At 34.6% G+C, this 25,296-nt stretch overlaps 1 protein-coding gene across 3 annotated transcripts in view; it reads right to left on the reverse strand.

Moving 5' to 3' along the window:
- CCDC178 (coiled-coil domain containing 178) overlaps positions 1-25,296 on the reverse strand; it is a 406,037-nt gene that overhangs the window by 315,804 nt on the left and 64,937 nt on the right. For all 3 annotated transcript variants that reach the window (XM_043558557.1, XM_043558558.1, XM_043558559.1), the window contains 2 exons: positions 22,066-22,208; positions 9,851-10,004 (listed from right to left, as the gene is read on the reverse strand). In XM_043558557.1, coding sequence (XP_043414492.1) covers positions 9,851-10,004; positions 22,066-22,208 — 297 coding nt within the window. The remainder of the gene's footprint in view (positions 1-9,850; positions 10,005-22,065; positions 22,209-25,296) is intronic.

The following is a 25,296-nucleotide window of genomic DNA, read 5'->3' on the forward strand; positions in this document are numbered from 1 at the left end:
ACTCATGGGCACAGAACCCTGTTCTCCTCACCTCCTTCCTTGCCCCCCCCCCCGCCCCATCCCCATGCTACCCAGTGAACAGTCAGCACACTCTCTCCAAAACAACAAGTTTAACAATCCCATTCCCCAAATACAACCATTCATATGAATTAACAGAATACTTAAAGGGTGTGGCTTTAACTCTCTACTTTGAACACATTGTGCACTTCTAAACATCTAGAAGACTAGACCCTTTGCCCACTATATACATAGTAACATTGAAGGTACATTCTGGCCTAGAGCCCTTCCTCCCCTCTATCAACCTAGTAAAAAGTATGAGCACCTGTAATGCTGAAAGGGGATTTTAACAATTTCACTTCCTCTAGTTGTTTTTTGAGAACAGTCTTTCCTATGAATTTAAACACAAAGTGCATATGATGTATTTGTTTACTAACTACTTTTTCATACACTGGCAACCTTTTTAACATCTAGAAAGATTAGGTGTTCTAAATTAGGACTCCTTTATCCTTTATATACACTATATACACAGCTAAGTAAAGCAAAATGCAGATTGTCCAGGACAATGATTAATCCTGCCTAACTACAAGCATACTGGGTATAAAGTACTTTCTTCTCTTCTCTCCTGAACCCAGCAAAAATATCATAGAATGTGTACTGCTCTGAGAGGTGGTTTATGTTTAAAGTGATGTTCAGGGGCGCCTGGGTGGCGCAGTCGGTTAAGCGTCCGACTTCAGCCAGGTCACGATCTCACAGTCCGTGAGTTCGAGCCCCGCGTCGGGCTCTGGGCTGATGGCTCGGAGCCTGGAGCCTGTTTCCGATTCTGTGTCTCCCTCTCTCTCTCTGCCCCTCCCCCGTTCATGCTCTGTCTCTCTCTGTCCCAAAAATAAATAAACGTTGAAAAAAAAATTTTTTTTTAAAAAAATAAAAAAAAAATAAAGTGATGTTCAAAAATTCTTTTAGATTTAAAGAAACAATATGTAATATCAATAACATTTAAAGTTTTAACAAAGTAAAAAGTAAAAAGTTTTACTTATCAGGTAAAAAGTAAAAATAGTATAAACCCAGATCTTAAATTGTGAATAGCTGCCATACAAGTTCCTGTGGACAGTAACAATAACTACAGGATTAATGAATGATATGAAAGCCAAGAAATTCAACTAATGGAAATATAGTCTAAAAAGTGAGCTAATTTTGGAAAATGTAAAAAGGCAGGCAAATCATTCAAGCCCTCTGAGAAAAGAAGGCATATGAATCTTGCTTTAACTTCTTATACCATTATTCAACTTTTGTTATTTTTCCATCACAATATTATTTTGTTAAAATGAGTAGTTATGTTAATATATAAGTTTTAGAGATACTTATCATAGCTTTGATTATAATACTTAAAAACTAAAAACATCCTGCGGTGCCTGGCTCAGTCAGTTAAGCATCCGACTTTGACTTAGGTCATGATCTCACAGTTTGTGAGTTTGAGCACCACGTCAGGCTCTGTGCTGACAGCTCAGAGCCCGGAGCCTGCTTCGGATTCTGTGTTTCATTCTCTCTCTGCCCCTACCCCACTTATGCTGTCTCTCAAAAATAAATAAATGTAAAAAAAAATATTTTTTTAATTGAAAACATCCTAACACCCAATAATAAAAGTCTAAGAAACTCTCAATCTTTAAAGTTACATTGCAAAATAAAAGATGATTTGAGTATGTTTCTATATAAGGAGAAACATGTTATCAATTATTATATGCATATGATAACCGTAGTTTTTAAAAATAGCACAAAGCCTGTTTATGCACAAAATATGAACAGTGACCTCATCTGGATGGTGAAGTCATAGATCAGTATTTTCTTCTACTCACAGTATTCTAAACTCACATATTCTAAAGTATATTCTAAACTTTGAGGTATGCACATTAAGTATTTGTGCCATTCAAAAAGGGCCTTAAAATAATTTTAGATAATAGTTTGTATAATGAATCCTACCAGATTTCATGAAGGTTGTAAGGAAGAAAACAGGATACCTCACTAGCAATTTCAGTGTAGTGTGGTGGGGAAAGCCTGACTGGAAATTATCGTAAGTGGGAATGCAAGGAGAGAAATCGGAGACAGTGACTACAGAAAATCCTTTCAAGAAGGTTTGCTTTAAAGTGTAACAAGATGCAACTGTAGCTCTTGGAGAAAGATTTAAAAACAAAACATTAAGCATTCAAAACAAGGATGTAATAAGTAAAAAGGGACAAATAAGCCTAAAGAAATAAGAAGAAAATAAATCGTAACTATAAAAGCACACATTAACATTTCAGAAGTTGGAAGTGTAGAATTATTCAGTCTAAGGCCCACCCCCTATTTTTTAAAGTCCATGTGCAATGGACATGTACAATGAATTAGAAATAAGAGATATTAGAAATAAGAGATATTAGAATTAGAAATAAGAGATGAATTAGAAATAAGAGATATTAGAAATGAATTGTCCATGTACAATGGACATGTACAATGAATTAGAAATAAGAGATAAACAAAAGTATAAGAGAGCATTCTATATCATATTATGATAATAATTTCAAAATCTTCGTCCACTTGGATTATTTCTAGGGCCATTAAAAATTATAAACTAACCTAAAGAAGACATATATAGCCTGATAAGACCAATCATGTGATGATATAAAGCAACTGTCCATGACAAATAAAAGAATAATTTGAACAATTAAAAAATGTAAAAATATCAGTTATAGTTTCACTAATGTGCTTTATCAAACTTTCAAGAAAAAGTTATTTAAATCTATATTAATTCTTTAGATAGTAAGAAAGGAAGAAAGCTTCACAATTCATTTTTTAAAGCTAGCATAATCCTGATAAGAAAATCTATCAAATACGGCACAAATTAAGAACACTGGAATACAGACTAACTTATGAATATGGATGCAAAATCTTAAATAAAATACTTGCAAATCAAACTCAGCAGTAAATTAAAGGAACAATAAACCATAACCAAGCAGAGTCATCTCAAGAATTTAAAAAAGGTTTAATATTAATATAATACATCATTTCAATAGGTCAACTGAGAAACTCTTTAAAATATTCACAGATTGCTCACAAAGCAGTATCTATTCCTGGAAATAATTTTTATAACCTGAGTACATTTTTTAAATCTTTAACATGGTAATGAGCATATACTGAAATCAATACTTAGATAAAATTAAGTACTTCTTTAAAATTAAAAATGAAATAGTCAATTTCATAGGTATTTAAAATATTGTATAAATATGCCACACAATAAAATATATACATAATAAGAGATTTGAGTCTTATGAAAAAATTAGCAATATATACTTTTAGATATATTGTCACATGTTATACATATTATTATATTGAATATTCTATAATGAAACAATGTCAAAAAAATCACATTGGAGTTTGGCCCTACTACTTAACAGCTTTGTGTGCATGAGAAACTTTACTCTGCCTCTTTAGACTGGTTTCCCATTTGTAAACTGATAGTAATAATTATTGGCTTATCTATTTTTAAGAAATAAATTGCTTAATTCAAAAGATTTTAAGGTAAAAATATGAAACAGAACATATAATTTGCTGGATGTTTTCTGGTATTTGTATTTATACTATACAGTATATAGACCAATAAGGTAGTAATAAGTAATAAATTTCTACTAACAAAAGCAACATCCAAAAATGAAAACATAAGTGTATATACAAAAGAAATTCACTTATTTACAACCTTTATCTGCAAACTAATTTATAAAAAACATTTGTGTACCTGTGTTCAGTAAAACAGAAAGTCACAGAGGATCTCTAAATCTGTAAAAGTCATTTTTTTATTATCTAATGAAATGACTGGATAAAATGAAATGTATATGGCTGTTTCTTTAATAACACAAAACACTAAGAGTTGCAGATAATGAAATTGTGTTCCAAAAAAATCTGAATTATGGGAGAAATAGACTTCAAAGAAAACATGAGAAAAGAATTTACAGAAAATCTGTACTTTTACATCTAAAAAGAATTCAATCTTGACAATATTTTTCAAAGTACTTAACCAATTTCAAGATGTTTTCTGGCTTACAAAAAGCCCTTTTTCGTAGAAATGAGAAGGGAAAATGTGTTTTCATAGATACAGTGACAACACAAATTAGAGAAAAGTGTATGATAATGAGGTAGAGAGTAAATTGGAAGCATGATATGCCTTGAAATTTTAAAAAATCAGTTAGGTTGTATGTGCAATTAGGCAGCACAAATCTTTTACTTTTCTCTTGAACTAGAAGTTTCAATTGCATACCAAAAAATAATGCATGGAAGTGATGCACATCATTGCTTTTAATTGAGTGTTTAACATGCGCTCATTGAAAACCTAGCTTAAAGGTTTTTATAATGAGCAAAATGTAGGAAAAAAATTAATATATCTAAACTTCATCATGCTCTCATCTTCCCCAGAAAGTATGATAATCCCCAAATGATTTCTATAATTGAAATATATTACTAACTTTATAAAATATGTTCATAATATCTTATCAAGAATAACATTTAGCTATGAAGGGCCACACTTGCCATTTTAAAGATGATCAAAGAAGTAAAAAAACTGATTGTTTGTAGGCTTAGTGAATAAATTTTCCATTTTGAAAATATTTTATGAACAGTGATATTCTTAAAGATGACAAATTTCAGCATGATTAGAAAACTGAGGTCATAGCTACTTGACAATACTATTTAATGTTTTAAAATTTTTTATTGGTTGTGCTATACTTCTCTGTACATGCATTATTTTAAAGCTCCGTGGATTATTTGAATGTATACACTATACACTCCATACCTCAAGAAGTTCTTTCCAGGCTCACAAGGTGAAGTGTTTGTTTCTTTCTCCCCATTTATTCTTCCTTCATTCCTTCCTTCCCTTCTTCCTTCCTCTGATCCTCCCTCCTTTCCCTCTTTCCTTCCCTCTTTCTTCTCTTTCATTTATTCACTGGTTAACTTACTCACTGAAAAACCATGAAATGTCTTTTCTTGAATGCCTAATATATAGCATTTTTTGAGTACCTAATATTGGAGAGACACTGTACATGTTACACAGAGAAAACAGAAATCACAATGCGTCTCCTATCCTTAAAAACCTTACAGTCTACAAAGAAGTAGACAGGTAATCACCAACTTCAATAGTGTTGTAAGTACTGGTATGGAGGTAAATATAGAGTGAATGCAATTAGAATTCAAAGCAGATAGAAGAAAGTGAAGAGACCGTTTGGCCAAGGATTTTCCCCCTCCCAAGCTGAAGTATAAAACGAGAGGACTCAACCAGGCGATGGTAGGACTGAGAGACTGAGCGAGTTGAATGCTGACTTTATAATCAGAAGGAACTGTATTTATGAGAAGATAGAAGAAAGAAAGCACCTGGCATATCTGTCCTCCTGAGTTTTTCCAGGGAGCTAGAGAACAGAGTTAGAGGGAAAGGGTAGCTAGAGAGAAGCTGCAGAGACAAACAAGGGCAAACTGAAGACATACTTGTTTTACTATCTGTCTAGGATCAGTTTCTTCCAATTCACTGATCCCATGTTATCCCTTCTGGCACTTCAGCCCAGTGTTTTCGCCTATTTCTGGATTCTTCTACATTGCCTATGTAGTGGTGTAAATTGTGTCCATACTAATTCAGGCGCACATCCCCTACACTGCATGAATGAGAACAAAATAAAGACATCTTCAGGGAAACAAAATTTTGAAAATATCAAATCTAGCTCACTAAAAAAGCTAGTAAAACATACAGTTTAGTAACAAGAAAAAATAATGCAATTAGGAATGTCTGATAAATGAGAGCTGTGTGTGAAATGTTACCCTGGGAAAAAAATAAAATAAAACATTTATTGTGCAAATTAATAAAACTATCTTAATACAGTGATTATTAAGTAAGACAGACATAACATGCTTGAAAATAAACTATAAATCAAGAAATGTCATAAGGTCCTCAAACTGCTCAGGAAGAAGTTAATTAAAGACGTTCATTACGCATCATAATCAGTAAGTGAAGTATGTGTTTCAAAAATTGTAACAATTTGGGGCGCCTGGGTGGCGCAGTCGGTTAAGCCTCCGACTTCAGCCAGGTCACGATCTCGCGGTCCGGAAGTTCGAGCCCCGCGTCGGGCTCTGGGTTGATGGCTCGGAGCCTGGAGCCTGTTTCCGATTCTGTGTCTCCCTCTCTTTCTGCCCCTCCCCCGTTCATGCTCTGTCTCTCTCCGTCCCAAAAATAAATAAACGTTGAAAAAAAAAATCTAACAATTTATAGGTTAAAATGTAAACATAAAATATATCAAAAGCAAAACTCAATTCTAAACATTCTAGATTTAGTGTCATCTAACCACCTGGCTACAAATTATAGAAAACAAAAATGACAGAAAAACAGAAAAAGAAGAAATCTATTACTATACTGAAATATTTTAATATAGCTTTCAGTAAATAAATATTTTCAGTCAGAAAATAAATCAGAAATGGGGCACCTGGGTAGCTCAGTCAGTTAAGCGTCTGACTTCGGCTCAGGTCATGATCTCACAGTCTGTGAGTTTGAGCCCCGCGTCGGGCTCTGTGCTGACCGCTCAAAGCTTGGAGCCTGTTTCAGATTCTGTGTCTCCTCTCTCTGCCCCTTCCCCACTCACACTCTGTCTCTGTCTCTCAATAATAAATAAACATAAAAAAATTTGGGGGGCGCCTGGGTGGCTCAGTCAGTTAAGCGTCCAACTTCAGCTCAGGTCATGATCTCCTGGTGCGTGAGTTCGAGCCCCACATCGGGCTCTGTGCTGACAGCTCAGAGCCTGGAGCCCGTTTCAGATTCTGTGTCTCCCTCTCTCTCTCTGCCCCTCCCCTGTTCATGCTCTGTGTCTCTCTGTCTCAAAAATAAATAAACATTAAAAAAATTTTTTTAAAAATTTTTGAAAATCAGAAATATAAAAGATTTGAATAACATAATTATCACAGTTTACAAAATGAACCTATTTAGAACTGTATCCCACAATCAGAGACAAGGTTTTCCCCCCAAAAAATACTTATGCAAATTACTCATGTAGTAGGACAAAAATTAAGCCTCCACAAATTTTAAGTACTACCTAACATACAGACTATAGAATTTAGAAACAAATCAGAATTACATTAAATATTTATTTTTTTTAATGTTTATTTATATTTGAGAGAGAGCAAGAATATGGGGTAGGGGGAATGACAGAGAGATGGAGACAGAATCTGAAGCAGGCTCCAGGCTCTGAGCTGTCAACACAGAGCCCTAATGAAGGGATTGAACTCACAAACCGTGAGATCATAATCTGAGCCAGAGTCAGACGCTTAACTGACTGAGCCACCCAGATGCCCCTAAAACTGAATTTTTAAAAAATAACTTTAAAATTCAGTGGTGATATAAGGGTTAATTTGTCCAAGACTAATCTCAGGCTGATTTTCAGAGTTTGCCTTCTACAACGTTCCAAGGAAACTGGTTAAGTTTCAATTTAGAAAAACTACCCAAATAAATGGACAGATAGATCATGTTTATGTTTAGGTATCCCCATCATAAAAATTTCATTTTTCCATTATATAATCTATAAATGAATATGATTCCAATCATAATTCCAATAAAACTTCTGAAGAAAATGAGTAAGATAACACTGAAATTTATATTATGGTGCAAAGGTCAAAACAGCCTAAAACTCATAAACCTAAGACTGATTCACCATAATAATCAAAACCCATTATAGAAGTTTAGTATGTAGACATGAGGGATTGAGGTAAAGATGGTCAAGTACCAAACAAATTAAAAAGAGAATGGAAAAACAGATCCACACAAATATGGAAGCCTCTCATATGACAGAGATGGCACTATCTGAATATTAACACACAAATATAATAAATTATATTGCAACAACCTGACTTCTATTTAAGAAAGAAAATGTAATTGGAAACTCAGTTTCATACCATACCCATATATGAATTTCATATTGATTATGCTTCAGATGTGGCAAGTGAAACGTGCATTCCTAAAATTCTAGATAGTTTATTGCTTCCAAATTTATAAATGAGAGACAGGAGAAATAATATCAGTTTTGAAGATTTTAAACATAATTTAATCTGAAAGCATCACATAAATGTGAAAAGCAAAATTTCAAAACACCTAGAATAAAATACCAGAGAATATTTTTTATTTCAAATTAGAAAAAATTCTTAAATTCAGAAAAGCACAAACAAAGGTCATAGGAAAACATTTATAACTTTCACTACATTAAAATTGAAGTTTCTATTCATCAGAAGATACCATAAAGAAAGGAAAGACTGGATAAAAATATTTTTAATATATATAACTTTAAAATATGTAGTACAATAATATACAACAAATTCTTATAAATCAGTCAAAATATAATCAGTCAACAGATGAGGAAAAATCATAAGCAGCTTTTTAACACAAAAAAGGAAATACAAATGATCTCCAAAAAGCCATTAAAACATGCCTAGTCTCACTCTTAATTATGGATTAATTTAAAAAGTTTAATGAGACACAATTAAAGAGTATATAGAAAGAAATACACTATAATACAATAGAAATATATTATAATAGAAAGAGGCAATTAAAAACAACATGTAGTTTTAACACTAAGTAGGAATGCCAACTGGTACAGAATGTGTATATTATTGCCTTGTACTATACTATTATATGTTTTACATTTCATCATTTCCCTTTACTACTATTTTCTTTTACTATAGTGAATGAGATGTAGAAGAACAGGAAGGCAGGCAAATGAGTCATAAGGGAGAGTTAGAGTAACACTATGTCTGAGAGGACTCAATCCCCCATTCCTGATTTAAAGATGAAGGGAACAGGATGCCTGTGTGGCTCAGTCGGTTGAGAGTATAATTCTTGATTTCAGCTCAGGTCATAATCCCACAATTCGTGAGATCAAGTCCTGTGGTGGGCTCTGTGCTGACATTGCGGAAGCTGCTATCTCTCTTCCTGTCTGCCCCTCCCCCACTCTGGCATGTGCATGCGCGTCTCTCTCTTTCAAAATAAATAAATAAACATTAAAAAAAAGATGAAGGCAAGCACCAGCCTGGGATGCAGGCAGCCTGATTTGTGATGAGCACTGGGTGCTGTAAGTAAGTGATAAATCACCTGAAATCAGTGCTGCACTGTATGTTAACTAACTAAATAAATACACAAAAATAAATAAATAAATAAATAAATAAATAAATAAATGCTGAGAATAATCCCAGTCTGACAGCCACCAAAGAAACAATGACCTCAGTTCTAAAAGCACAAACAGAGTCTTGCCAAAACTGAAAAGACCCTGACAGCAGATTCATTCTAGGGTCTCCACAAAGAAAAATAGGGCTGCTGATAACCTCGATTCCACTGTTAGAAGACCTCGAGCACAGGAACCAGCTGAGACTTGATCCAAAGAAACTCTAAGATAATAAATGGGTGTTGTTTCAAGCTGCTAAAATTCTGGTAATTTTTTATGTACTAATAGAAAACAAATATAGGGGTGCCTGGGTGCCTCAGTCGGTTGGTTAAGCGTCCGACTTGGCTCAGGTCATGACCTCACAGTTCATGAGTTAAGCCCTGCGTCAGGCTCTGTGCTGATGGCTCACAGCCTGGAGCCTGCTTCAGATTCTGTGTCTCCCTCTTTCTCTCTCTCTCTGCCCCTTCCCCACTTGTACTCTGTGTCTCTTTCTCTCAAAAATAAACATTAAAATTAAAACAAAAAAAAAGAAAATGAATATAAATAAAAAAATGGCTAACTGCTATTTAATTACTCACCATAAGTTTCAACAACTATAGCTCAAAACTAAAATCAGTATATTTTTATTTTCAAAAGTGAAAACTCACCATTTTTGATAAAGCAGATAATTCATTTCTTGATGTCTTTGTTTCCCTCAATACTTCAGTCACTACCTCTTCATTCTCCTCGATACTAACATTAACATTTTCTATTGCTGTATCGTAGTGACTATGTAGAGAATTCAGTTTATCTATCTCTCTCCTAGGAGAAAAAACACAGATGATTTTATCTACAATAAAAGGAAAATCATGTTTAAAATTGTATGTAAACTAGTTTTTGACTTAACAATGTAAATCAATGGAATTTACCTATTCCTAAAATGACTCCCATCCCAAAGCAACTTCTGAAAAGTGACACTTAGGATCAAGAAGTGAGAAAAGTGGTGAGAAAAATTCACCAGGTGTATTTATGTTTCCAATGTAAAAACCTGAGAGAAAAGCAATTTCTAAATTATTTAAAATAATCATCTTTCGATTTGATTTCAGATGATAGACCTAAGAACTTCTGATTCAGAAGCTGGGTAGCAAAGCTATGGGAAGGTTAGAAAAAAAAAAAGAGAGAGAGAAAAAAATGATGAGAAGATGTAGAAGTGAAAAGACCACACATCATTAAAGACCCAGTTTACTGTTTTATCTGTTCCCCAGCTATCTCAGCTAAGAATTTTCTACATCAGCAGAAAGCTAGCCAAACCTCACAAAAGTAAACAAACAAACCAACAAATAAATAAAGGGGTTTGCAACATGTATTAAGAAAACAACGATCAGATTTACATAAAAGCACAGAAATCAGTTATAGGTGACTAGGAAGAATCAACCTAAACTAAAACATGACAGAAATATTCTAAATAACTAAATAAAATGAGATCTGCCAATGAAATTCTAAGGAGGAATCTTTCAGAATATCAGTATCGAGTAAAAATATATTTTAAAAAGTGAAATATTAAATTAAATAAAGCATGCATATATGCAGAAATACATATATATGCAAATCCACTATGAAGCTAGAAAAGCTAAAAACTCATATGCACTTAATACAGCCTAGAAATACATAAAGAAAGCACTGACAGCATTATAAAAATAAACTGACTAGCATAAGATTTTAAAATATTTCTGTCAGAAAATGATAGATCAAGTAGAACAAAATAAGTAAAAGACTCCTTGTTATCACACTCCTGGTTGTTAGCAGGTTGACTCTCAAGGGTCATTGGACTGAGGCCTAGACTGTTTCCTTGCTATGTAGGCTTCTCTATAGAGCACTTCAAAACATGGCAGCTAAATTCATCAGAGCAAATAAACAATTGAGGACGAAATAGTCCTAGCAGGACAAAAGTCACAGTTTTTACAACCTAATCATAAATGATATTCCATGACTTTTGCTTTACTCTTTTATTAGAAGGCACTCACTGGATCTACCCCACATGCAAGAGGAGGTGATTTTAGAAGAAAATATCAAACGGAAGATGTCCCTGAAAGTCATGTCGGAAGCTGCTAATCAACCATAGAGCTCTTTGGCAATTTACATTTTTCATAGTTGGGAGGCTGGTGAGGTGATACTTATGGCTTTCACATTAGAACCAGAATATAAGAGAAATATATGGATAAGATGCTAGAAGAAACTGTTTAGAAGGTTTGAAAATGTAGAAAATATGAAAAATGATCAAGAGGCATGGAAGATACGGTAAGAAAAACTAACATGCGTTTGAGTCCTAAAAGAAACAGAAAATGAGACCAAAGCATTGTTTAAAGAGATCATGACTGAAAATGCCCAGAGAAAATGATAATTATAATACACATGTTCAGTAAGACTAGAAGACTAACAAATCCCAACAGAATAAACATTGATCCACACCAAATGTATCTTAATGAAATCAGACTGACAAACTTTGAAAATCAAGAGATGATCTTAAAAACGGGCAATGGAAAAAATATGGAATGGTTTCAAAGCATTCAGTCAAAAGGCCAATATGCTTTTTAACAGCAAAAATTAAAATTAGTTTATAGAATGATATATTTAATACATTAAGAGTCAATAAATAATCAAGAAATCTATGAAAATAGAAAATATCCTTCAAACAAAATCTCAGAAAATTTGGAATCAGCAGAATCTCACTTAAGAGTACAACCAAGGACTACTCCAACTGTAAAGTACTTCCTGATAGAGTGTATGATGAAAAAGTCTATGAAGGAAAGAAGAACAAAGAAATAAGTTATTATGAGGGTAAATCCAAAAACCTTGATTGTTTAAAACAATAAAAATATTCTCATGGATTATAAAAATGAAATATCCCATAGTAACAGTTACAAATATTTAATTCAGTGGCAATGTGATTAACCACAGTAAAAATTTCCCTAACTTCTTTTCTTATCTAGCATGTTAACAATGTCTTTGGAGTCTGATAATCTAAGTGTGCATGTGGTAATTAATAGGATTTCCTACAAAAAAAAAACAAAAAACAAAAAAACAAAAAACACAGGAACAAAATTGTAATTGCCAAACTAAAAAAGGAAAAAAAAAAAAAAACTAATGTGAAAGAAAGCAAAAAAAGAATAAGAAAAAAAACATATGGGGCAAATACACAGTGTTTTAAATCCAACTGTATTAGTGATTTGTGAATACATTTAATGGTCCACCATTAAAAATGTTTGCAACTGACAAGAACATCTATCTAGATAATGTTTACAAGAGATGTGCATAAAGTATAAAGACTCAAAAATACTGAAATTTAAAAATGAAAATATCTTCTAGATAAATATCAAAAAACAAAACTGATCAGGCTATGTTGATATCTTACTTGAGTTTAAGGCAAAAAGTATCCCAGGAATCAATTCACAATGATGAATAAGGTTCATCATCTCCCAGAAAGATATAATAGCTTTGAACTTGTATGAAACCCGAGAGAGCCTCAAGCTATACAAAGAAAAAAACTGATGGCATTAAAAAACATAGAAATGTGTGGAGATACACCATCATAGTAGGTGATTTTACCACACTTTTGTCAATAAAAGAAAAAGTAGTAAACTTAACCTAATGAAACAGTAATGGACAGTACATTCAATAAGTAAAGCACATAAGGAATATCTACCAAATAAATAAATAAATAAGTAAATAACAACCCAAGTCACTGAGCCAGAAATGAAGACTCAATAATTTTCAATAGGTTGAAACTATTTTACCTGGCTAAAACACAATTCTGCTGAAAAGCGATAATAAAAAATACTTATAAATTAGAAATACATCATGAAAAATTTTAATATATACGTTTTTAATAACCTATGGATTTCAGAAGAAATCAACATGAAAATCAGAAATGTAACTGAATGAAAACAAAGATATAACAAACCAGATGAACCACAAAAGTTATTTGTTTAGTAAAAAGAGACAATATTTAAGCACATGTTGAAATAGACATTGAATGTGAAGAAATATAAACATCTTAATAAATGGATGTTATCTAGATCATAATGTGGGGAATAAGCTTAGGAATTACCTGAATTTTCACTGATGGGTTAACAAGGCATAGAGTTAGAAAGCCATGGGATGAAAACATACAAGTTAGGTAAATAAGACTAGGTAAATGGGGCAAAGGCCTCCAGTACGGACAAGGTATAGGAATAGGAAATCTCAGGATGAAACATCCAAGATGAGGTAAACAAGATTAGGTATTCAGGGTGGAAATGCCCCCCAACTTAATACAAGAGCAGAAAACTGCTTACACAGGAAGGAAGGACCAAACCAGATAAACAGGAAAACAGGACTTGAGACCATAGCACAGTAAAGTTGCCTAGAGAGGAACTAATTAGCAAGAGAAAGGTGCCTTGTTGACCCTCAGGTAATGTACTTAGTCTTCCTTACTCCTAGACAACTTTAGGTAAACAGAGGTGGGGCCTCATGTCTGCTGTAAACAACTTTCAGCTCAGTGCCAGAATTTTGTATTGACCCAACCCCCTAACACCGCCAGTGTTCAAAACCCATTTTCCCCCATGCCCGTGAGTTATAGTTCACAGTTTCATTGTCTCTTTATCAAGAGACACTTCAATCAAGCTAGTAAGCCTTCTGAACCTAATAAAAGCAGAGCAAGGACCCTTATTCAGTCCTCCTGTCTCCTCTGGGACATTAGCCTCTCTCGCATTTTAATCCTGCGTTCTGCTCTTTTGCTGGACAAGACAAAACTCCAGACCCAGAGTCTATGACAATATAACTGTTTAAAATTTTGTTTTTCATTTTGATTATATTTAATTGATTCCATCTCCATAATGAATATGAATTTGCCTTTCTAAATCATTAACCACTCTGAACAAATAAAGATTGTATTATGTCACACTAAACCATAAAGAATTTACAGCCAACAAGAGGAATTAGAAGAGTATCATACAACACAAATATACCAGAAACATAAAAAAAAATTCCAATTACTAAAATGCAAAATATAGTCAACATACAATTCAAAATATTCCATTTTATTAGAAATCAAATAAGTGCAAGTTGAAATACTTGGATGTTATTTATAATTAATGCAAGGCTACATAAGTTGTTTTTAATACTATCCCATGCTAGAGATTTTGTTTAAAAAAAATTTTTTTTAATGTTTAATTTTGAGAGAGAGATAGACAGAGGGTGCATGGGGGAGCGGGGAGAGAGAGAGAGAGACAGAATCCGAAGCAGGCTCCAGGTTCTGAGCTGTCAGCACAGAGCCTGACATGGAGCTTGATCTCATAAACCATGAGATCATGACCTAAGCCGAGGTAGGATGCTCAAGTGACTGAGCCACACAGGCACACCTGGAGATTTTGTTTTAAATAGTCATTTATGCACAGAGGTACCAGTTATATATATTTGTTATACCATATGTATAGACAATTTGATAATATGTATGAAGAGCTTTAAAATGACACAGAGAAAGGCTGGGAAAATGACAGAGTAGGAGAACACCAAGCTTGCCTCCTCCCATGGATACAACTAGATAACATTCCTATCAGTGTAAATAACCCAGAAAAGACCTGAAAACTGGCAGAATAAACTCCACAACAAAAAGTAGAGAAAAGGTCACATCCAAGAAGGTAGGAAGGGAAGTGATGCATATTTAGAGCAAAACAGACCATGGCCATCCACAACAGCGAGGGAGCCAATGGTGTGGAAAAGGGCAAGAAACAGACTATCACACTGGGGAGCCTCCAAGGGGAACACAAATCCCCATAAATTTGGCTTTAAAAGCAAGAGGAGCCAGGGGCGCCTGGGTGGCTCAGTCAGGTAAGAGACCGACTCTTGGTTTCGGCTCAGGTCATGATCTCACATTTCATGAGTTCAAGCTCCGCATCAGGCTCCACTAATAGTGTAGAGCCTGCTTGGGATTCTCTCTCTCTCCCTCTCTCTCTGCCCCTTCAGTGCTCTCTCTCTCTCCCTTTCTCTCTCTGTCTCAAAATAAATAAATAAACAAAAACAACAACAACAACAAAAACAAAAAAGCAAGAGGCTGAATCTTGTGAGTTCTTACAACTGCTGGGATTTAAAGTCTGAAATTTTAAAAATCAACAGGCTCTGCTATAGGAGAGCTTGGAGGGTGATAGGAATCTGAGTCCCTGCCCTTAAAGAACAGCAAGACAACTACCTGAGATACAGCATGGAAATAGCAGCTTGAAAAATGTCTGGTACATACAGGAGGGAGAATTATTACTCCTATCACAGCATGTACCACAGAGGCAGGGATTACAGGAAAACATCTCCAGAAACAAAGGAGCCATTTTCCTCCCGTGCCTTGCAGCATAAACACATGGCCACCTATAGGATACAGCACAGCAACAACATTCCCTCCCTAACTTGTCTATACCAAGCCCTGACCCCCCCTATCTTTAGTGGATCTGTTCTTTCTAGTCATACCTGCCATGTCCCTACACTGTGGGGCCCTTCCGCCAGAAGACAGGTGCAAACCCCACGGAAACCAGGTCACTTACCAAAGCATTTTGCAGGGCCTAGGTTCTGGCAGCAAGATTGGCAGGCCTCATTTTGCAAGGAGACCAGCACACATTTTGTTAAAATGCACTCCGCCTAGACCCAACTAAACAGTGCCCATAACAAGCAAAGAAACCCTGTGAAAAGCCTGGACTGAAGGAAAAAGTGGTCAGAATACAAAAACTGCCACAGGATACACACATAGGAGACACTCCCTGAAGTGCCAGGTTCTGGGAACTGCACTTCAGGACTTCTTCTTTATAAGGCCATTACCTTCAAGAGCAGGAGACATCACTTACTTTCCTAATACAGAAACAAGCACAGAGAGTTAGACAAAATGTAGAGACAGAGGAATATGTCCCAAATGAAAGAATAAGACAAAACCACAGCAAGAAACCTAAGTGAAACTATATAAGTAATATGGCTAATAGAGAATTTAAAGTAATGATCATAAAGATACCCACTGGACTTGAGAAAAGAGTGGAGAACATCAGTGAGACCCTTAATGAAGAGATAAAAAAGAACCAATCAAAGATGAAGAACACAATAACAAATTAAAAGTATACTTGATAGAATAAATAGCAGGCTAGAGGAAGCATAGGAACAAATTAATGACCCAGAAGACAGAGTAATGGAAAGGAATCAAGCTGAGAAAGTGACAGAAAAAAGAATTATACGAATTGAGAATAGTCTTAGAGAACTCAATGACTCCATCAAATATAATAACATTTGCATTAAGGAGATCCCAGAAGAAGAAAGAGAGAAAAGGGGGAAGAAGATTTATTTGAAGAAATAACAGCTGAAAACTTCTCTGGTCTGGGGAAGGAAACAGATACCTATATCCAGAAGGCACAGAGATGCCCCCCTAAAATATCAACTCAACGAGATCCACACCAAGACACAGAGTAATTAAAAAGGCAAAAAAAAAAAAAAATAGTGGTAAAGACAGAATTTTAAAATCAGCAAGAGAAAAGTAGACAGTTATATACAAGTGAAACCCCATAGAGCTATTAGTGAACTTCTCAGCATAAACTGTGCAGGTCAGAAGGGAGTGGCATGATATATTAAGGGAAACATCTGCAGCTAAGAATACTCTATCCAGAAAGGCTATCATTCCAAATAGCAGGAGAGACAAAGAGTTTCTCAGACAAACAAAAACTAAAGGAGTCATGACCACTAAACCAGCCTTACAAGACATACTAAAGAGGACTCTCTCTTGGGGCGCCTGGGTGGCGCAGTCGGTTAGGCGTCCGACTTCAGCCAGGTCACAATCTCGCGGTCCGTGAGTTCGAGCCCCGCGTCGGGCTCTGGGCTGATGGCTCAGAGCCTGGAGCCTGTTTCCGATTCTGTGTCTCGCTCTCTCTCTGCCCCTCCCCCGTTCATGCTCTGTCTCTCTCTGTCCCAAAAATAAATAAACGTTGAAAAAAAAAATTAAAAAAAAATAAATAAATAAAGAGGACTCTCTGAGTGGAAAGGAAAGACCATAAGTAAGAGTATGTAAAATAGTAATCACAAAATCAGTAAAAACAAGTGTTTCCATAAAAAAACAGTCCAGGGATTCACAAAATAAAAATATAAAATATGACACTATACACACAACTAAAACATGGATGGGAGAGGAGTTAAGAATGAGTTCAAAGTTAAGCAACCATCAACTTGATATACACTGCAATATGCATAAGATGTTATATACAAACCTCATGGTAACCACAAATCAAAAACCAGTAATAGATACACAAAGAATAAAGAGAAAGGAATCCAATAGATATGCGAAGAATAAAGAGAAAGGAATATCATTAAAGAAAGACAACAAGGTATGAAAGAAGCAAGAGAAGGACCAGGGAAAATCTACAATAGAAATCATAAAACAAGTACCAAAATGGCAATTTGTACATATCTATCAATAATTACTTTCAATGTAAATGGACTAAACACTCCAAAGAACAACACAAGGTAACAGAGTAGATTAAAAACCAAGACCCATCTATATGCTGTTTACAAGAGACTCATTTCAGACCTAAAGACACATGCAGATTGAAATGAGGGGATAAAGAAATATTTATCATGCAAATGGATGTCAGAAGAAAGCTGGGGTAGCAATACTTGTATTAGACAAAATAGATTTTAAAACCAAGACTGTAACAAGAGACAAAGAAGGGCACTATATAATAATAAAGGGGACAATCTGACAAGAAGATACAACAATTGTAAATATTTATGCACCCAACATGGAAGTACCCAAACACATAAAGCAGTTAATAGAAAACATAATTGAACTAATATATATTAATACAGTAATAGTAGGGGACTTTAACACTCCTCTTATGGTGGCAGATAGATCATTCAAACAGAAAATCAACAAGGAAACAGTACCTTTGAATGACACACTGGAATAGATGGATTTAACAGATATATTCAGAACATTCCATCCTCAAAAGCAGAATACACATTCTTTTCAAGTGCACACAAATACTCTCCAAAACAGATCACTTTTAGGCAACAAACCAAGTCTCAACAAATTAAAAAAGATCAAAGTCATACCATACGTCTTTTCTGACCACAATACTAGGAAACTAGAAACCAACCACAGGAAAAAATCTGGAAAGACCACAAATACACAGAGGTTAAATAACATGTTACTAAACAATGAATGCGTTGACTGAGAAATCAAAACAGAAATAAATTACATGGAAACAAATGAAAATGAAAACAAAAGGATCCAAAATCTTTGGGATGCAGCAAAAGTGGTTTCAAGCAGGAAATACACAGCAATGCAGGCCTACTCAAGAACCAAGGAAAAAATCAAATAGACAATCAAACTATACACATAAAGCATCTATAAAAGAGCCACAAACAATATTTAAAACCAGGAGAAGGAAGGAAATAAGAATGACTAGAGCAAAAATAAATGATACAGAAACTAAAGGAAAAAAAATGAGCAAACAAACAAAAACAGTTGAACAGATCAATGAAACCAGGAGTTGGCTTTTCAAAAGATCAACGAAATTGATAAATCTCCATCCAGGCTCCTCAAAACAAAGAAAAAAGGAAGAGAGGACTCAAATAAACAAATCATAAATTAAAGAGGAGAAGTAACAACCAACACCACAGAAATACAAATAATTTTAAGAGAATATTATGAAAAATCATATGCCAACAAATCACATATTTCCTAGAAGAAATGGATACATTTCTAGAAACATATTACCTGCCAAACCCAAAACAGGAAGAAATAAAAAAATTTGAACATCTCAATGACCATCAAGGAAACTGAATCAGTAACCAAAAACTCCCTCTGCCCCTCTCCCACTCACACACGTGCACTCTCTCTCTCATAAATAAATAAACATTAAAAAATATATTTAAAAAACCTCCCAACAAACAAAGTCCAGGACCAGACTGCTTCAGAGGTGAATTCTACCAAACATAAAAAGAAGAGTTAATACCTAATCTTCTTGAACTATTCCAAAAAATAGAATATGAAGGAAAACTTCCAAATCCTTTCTATGAGGCCAGCATCACCCTGATACCAATATTAGACAGCACAAAAATAGAGAGAGAGAGAGAGAGAGAGAGAGAATGAATTACAAGCCAGTATCTCCAATAAACACAGATGCGAAAATTCTCAACAAAATACTAGCAAAGCAAATCCAACAATACAGTAAAAAAAATAATTCACTACATCAAGTGGGATTTATTCTTGGAATGCAAGGTGTTTAATATTCAAAATCAATCAACGTGATACATCACATCAATAAGAGAAAGGGTAAAAACAATTTCAAGAGATGAAGAAAAAGCATTTGACAAAGTAAGACATTCATTCATGATAAAAATCCTCAACAAAGTAAATTTAGAGGGAACATACCTCAACATAATTAGGCCTTATATGAAAAATGCACAGTGAACATCATACCCAATGGGGAAAAACTGAGAGCTCTTCTCCTATGGTCAGGAACAAGACAAGGATGTCCACTCTCACCACTTTTATTCAGCACAGTACAGCAATCAGACAACAAAAGGTCAGAGCAATCAGAAAAAAAAAAATAAATAAAAGACATCCAAAATTTTAAGAAAGAAGTAAAACCCTCACTATTTGCAGATGACATGATACAATATACAGAAAACGCTGAAATTTCACCAAAACAACACCAGTTCTGATAAATGAATTCAGTAAAGTCACAGCATACAACATCAATGGGCAGAAATTCTATATACTAATAATTAAGCAGCAGAAAGAGAAATTAATAATCCCATTTACAACTGCATCAATGATAAGATAACTAAGAATAAACTTAACTAAAATGGTGAAAGACCTGTACTCTGAAAAGTATAAAACACTGATAAAAGAAATTGAAGATGAAACAAAGAAATGGACAAACCATACTTATGGACTGGAAGACCAAATATTGTTAAAATGTCTATACCACCCAAAATAATCTATACATTTAATGCAATTCCCATCAAAATACTAAGAGCAGTTTTCACAGGACTGTAACAAGAAATTCTAAAACTTGTATGGAGCCACAAAAGACTCCAAAAAAGCCAAAGCAATCTTGAAAAGGAAAAGCAACACTACAGGTATCACAGTTCCAGACTTCAAGTTATATTACAAAACTGTAGTAAGCAAAACAGTATGGTACTGGTACAAAAATAAACACATGAATCAATGGAACAGAGTAGAAAACCCAGAAATCAACCTGCCAATTATATGATCATTACTTTTCAACAAAGGAGGAATAAATATACAAAAAGTCTCTTTAACAAATGGTGTTGGGAAAACTGGTCAGCTACCTGCAAAAGAATAAAACTGAGTCATCCTTACACCATACACAAAAGAAACTCAAATGGTTTAAAGACCTAAGTGTGAGACCTGAATCCATAAAAATCCTAGAAGATGGCATAGGCAGTAATTTCTCTGACATTGGCCATACCAGCATTCTTCTAGATAGGTCTCCTAAGGCAAGGTAAATAAAAACAAAAATAAACTACTGGAATTACATCAAAATAAAAAGCTTTCGCACAGTAAAGGAAACAATCAACAAAACTAAAAGGCAATCTACTGAATGGGAGAAGATATCTGCAAATGGCATATGATAAAGGGTTAGTATTGCAAAATATATGAACTGATAGAACTCAACACCCAAAAAACAAATAATCCAATTAAAAATGGACAAAAGACATGAACAGACATTTCTGCAAAGAAGACATAAAGATGACCAACAGACACATGAAAAGATGCTCAACATCATTCATCATCAGAGAAATGAAAATCAAAACAACAAATAAGATATCACCTTACACCTATCAAAATGGCTAAAATAAAAAACACAAGAAACAACAGGTGTTGGCGAGGATGTGGAGAAAAAGGAACCCTCTTACACTGCTGGTGGGAATGCAAAATGGTATAGCCACTATGGACAATAGTATGAAGGTTCCTCAAAAAGTTAAAAATAGAACTACTCTACAGTCCAGTAATTGCACTACTGGGTATTTACTACCAAAATACAAAAGCACTAATTCAAAGGGATACATGCACCCCTATGTTTATTGCAACATCATTCATAGACAAATTACGGAAGGAGCCCAAGTATCCATTGATGGATGAACGGATAAAGATGTAGTGTGTGTGTGTGTGTGTGTGTGTATATATATATATATATATATATATATATATATATATATACACACATAATACATACACACAGTGGAATATTATTCAGTCATAAAAGGGAATGAAGTCTTGCCATTAGCAACAATATGGATGGAGCTAGAAAGTATCATACTAAGCAAAATAAGTCAGAAAGACAAATACAATAATTTTACTCTTATGTGGAATTTAAGAAACAAATGAGTAAAGGAAGAAAAAAGAGAGAGAAACCAGGAAACAGACTCTTAACTACAGGGAACAAACTAATGATTAACATAGGGTGTGTGTATGGGGGGGATAGGTAAAACAGGGGATTAAAAAACATACTTATCATAATGAGCACCAAGTAATGTACAGAATTGTTGAATCACTATACTGTATGCCTAAAAATAATATAATACTATATATTAATAGTGTAATTAAAATAAAAAACCTAATATAAAATAAAATAAATTGACAGAAAAATAGTGCTTAGGAATTCATACACATATATTTACATATGTAAAAAACATGTCTTAATTTACATATAAACATAGTGATAAGATAAATATGGGTGATTTAGATTCTTTCCTTTCTCTTTATCTGATGTTTTATACAGGAATATAAATTAAATTTTAATCAATATTTTTGTTCAAAATGCTGTAAGCAGCATTTGTGAAAAATTCTTACTTGTAGGCTTCTAGGCTTGCTTCATCATTATGAATATCTTTTTCCATGTCTTGTTTCATTTGTTTAGCCTTCAATTTGGCATTCTTATAGTTTTCTATAGCTTCTGCAAGTTCTTCCTGAACTTGTTTGTATAATTCCATTACCTAGAAATGAAAAATATTATTGTTTATACACTTAGTAATTAAAAGAATAAGCAAGAGTAAGATCAGAGAAAAGACTTAAATTTAGAGTTGTTCTGATTTTTTTTAAAGTTCTTTACATCAGTTTCCTCCCATATGTAGTCTATTGAGCACAGTAAAGTTTCAGGTTTGCATTAGCCTGAAAGACATCAATGCTAGAAATGTATAAAAGTTACTGAAGAAAATAACTTCAATATCCCAGGTAACACAAGCAAAATAAAAGAATTATCTTTTCACCTATAGGAGAATTGCTACTTTTTGCTATTTTTATCACTGAGGCGATATTACTTCATTGTAGAAAAACCAGAAAACACAGATGGAAAAATAAATAAAATCACCTGTAATTCTCTCAGGAATAACCACTATTAATGAAAGGGTCCAAAATATTCCATTGTTATTGTTTTTATTAATTATCAAATATAAACAATCTCCCTTCTCTCTCCATTTCTCCCCCCCCCCCTTTTTTTTTCTCACTGCTGGAAAGTTAGAGGGAGAGGAAGAGAAAGCACTAGGGAGTGAACAATCCTTTCCCCAGTGGATAAAGTGGTGGACTGAAATGAAGCAAGTGCCTCCTGGAAAAAGCAATAATGTTCATTAATTTCTAGAATAGCACAGATGGCAGTAACCCCTACAAGACTCCCCTTTAGGCACAGGAGTGTGGGCATATGTATCTTAGCAGAGAGCAAGGAGTATGCAGGGACGATGAGCTAAGCAAACAAGAGGTCAGGAAACATAACAGAATTCCTAATATCAAATATCCCATGTCCAACCTGTCAGTACCTTTAGAAGAGGTAACCTGTAGGCATTGCTGGGGTGGTGGGCTCCCTGTCAGGAACAAGACAAATTCATCTCAAGGGCAATCTCTGGATTGGGCCCATGTGGCACTAGCATATCCTTCCCCCATTGATACTCCAGCCGATTGTGTACAATACTCTTGTGGCTCTATGGTGTTATGGGGCCAAGCTGCTTGATGAATTTGAAGGCAACAATGAGGCTGTGAGCTTGATCTGCAAGTAGCTATGCACTAGGGCTCAAGTACATTGGCTAGAGGTCTTGCATCATTTAAGCAATTGGTTATTTCAGCAGGCCTTTAGCCAGGACCTCAAAACTGAGTCAAGACAGGGGCGCCTGGGTGGCTCAGTCGGTTGGGTGTCCGACCTCAGCTCAGGTCATGATCTCAAGGTCCGTGAGTTCAAGCCCCACATTGGGCTCTGTGCTGACAACTCAGAGCCTGGAGCCTGCTTCAGATTCTGTGTCTCCCTCTCTCTCTGCCCCTCTGCCCTTCCCCCACTTGTGCTGTCTCTCTGTGTCTCAAAAATAAATAAATGTAAAAAAAAAAGTTTTTTTTTAAAAACTGAGTCAAGACAGCAGAATAAAACAAAACAAATTTATATGATAAATGACTATAAACAAAACACTACATTATACTCTCCCCTAGCAATCACAATCTGTTTTCTGTCTTACAGACTTACGTATTCTGGATTTTCCATACCAATAAAATCATAAAGCATGTGATCTTTTGTATTTGGCTTATTTAGCATAATCCTTCAAAGTTGATTTATGTTGTGACATGTATCAGTATTTCATTTCCTTTTATTTCTTCCTATGGTATAGATATATCACATTTGTTTAGTCGTTAATCCGACGATGAACACTGGGCTGTTTCCACCTTTTGGCTAATATAAACAGTGGTGCTATGAATATTTATGTAAAAACTTTTGGCTTTGTTCTTTAAATATCAGTTTTCAATTCTTTGTGGTATATAATCCTCAAGAGTAGAACTGCTGCTAGAGCATATAGTTATTCTACGTTAACCCTTTTGAAGAAATGCCAAAGTCTTTTCCACAGCATCTGCAACCCTTTTACTTTCCCACCAGCAAAGTACCACAGTTCCAATTTCTCCACACAGACACCAAAACTTGTTATTTTGTTGTGAGTGGTATCTGATTGGGGTTTTTGCTTGTATCTCCGTAGTGACTAATGATGTTGAGCCTCTATCGTTTCATACATTTGCTGCCCATTTGTATGTATGCCTTTTGGAGATAATCTATTCAAGTCCTTTGCCCACTCTAATTGGGCTGTATGCCCTGATTTGTTGCATTTAAAAAGTTCTTTATATATTTTAGATACTATGTCCTTTCTGAATGTATAATTTACAATTGTTTCTCTCTCATTCTGTTTTTGTTTTTTTACTTTTTTGATAGTACCCTTTATATTTTTTGCTTTTTTAATTGATATATAGTTGACACCCAAAGTTAAATTACTTTCAGGTGTATGACATAGTGATTCAACAAGTCTATACGTTATCCTATGCTCACAAGTGTAGCTGTCACCATACAATGCTTTTACAATATCATTGACTATACAACCTATGCTGTACCTTGTATCTCAGAGACTTACTTATTCTGTAAATGGAAGCCTGTACCTCCCATTCTTCATCATCCACTTGCCTATCCCTCTACCCCCCACCCCTCTGGCAGCCACCAGTTTGTTCCCTGTATTTACAGGTCTGTTCCTGCTTTCTGTTTGTTGTATTTCTCAGATTCCACATAGAAGTGAAATAGTACAGGATTTGTCTTTCTCTGACTGGTTAATTTCACTTAGCATAATATCCTCTAGAGGTCCATATATGTTGGTGCAAATGGCAAGATCTCATCATTTTTTATGGCTAACATTCTACTGTATATACATGTACCACATCTTCTTTACCCATTGATCTATCAATGGACACTGAGGTTATTTCCATATCTTGGCTAATGTAAATAATGTTGCTATAAACACAGGGGTGCATATATCTTTTTATAGGGTTTTGTTTTCTTGGGGTACTCAGTAGTGGAGCTACTGGATCATACGGTATTTCTATTTTTAATGTTTTGAGTAACTTCCATATTGTTTTCCACAGTGGTGTCCCAATTTATATTCCTACCAACAGGGCATGAGGGTTCCTTTTTCTCCATATCCTTGTCAACACTTGCTTCTTTTTGTCTTTTCTATTCTAGTCATTCTGACAACTATAAGGTGATAACTTATTGCGGTTTTTTCACTCCCCTGA

The sequence above is a fragment of the Prionailurus bengalensis genome, chromosome D3 (assembly GCF_016509475.1).
Source record: "Prionailurus bengalensis isolate Pbe53 chromosome D3, Fcat_Pben_1.1_paternal_pri, whole genome shotgun sequence".
In the NCBI taxonomy this organism is placed as follows: domain Eukaryota; kingdom Metazoa; phylum Chordata; class Mammalia; order Carnivora; family Felidae; genus Prionailurus; species Prionailurus bengalensis.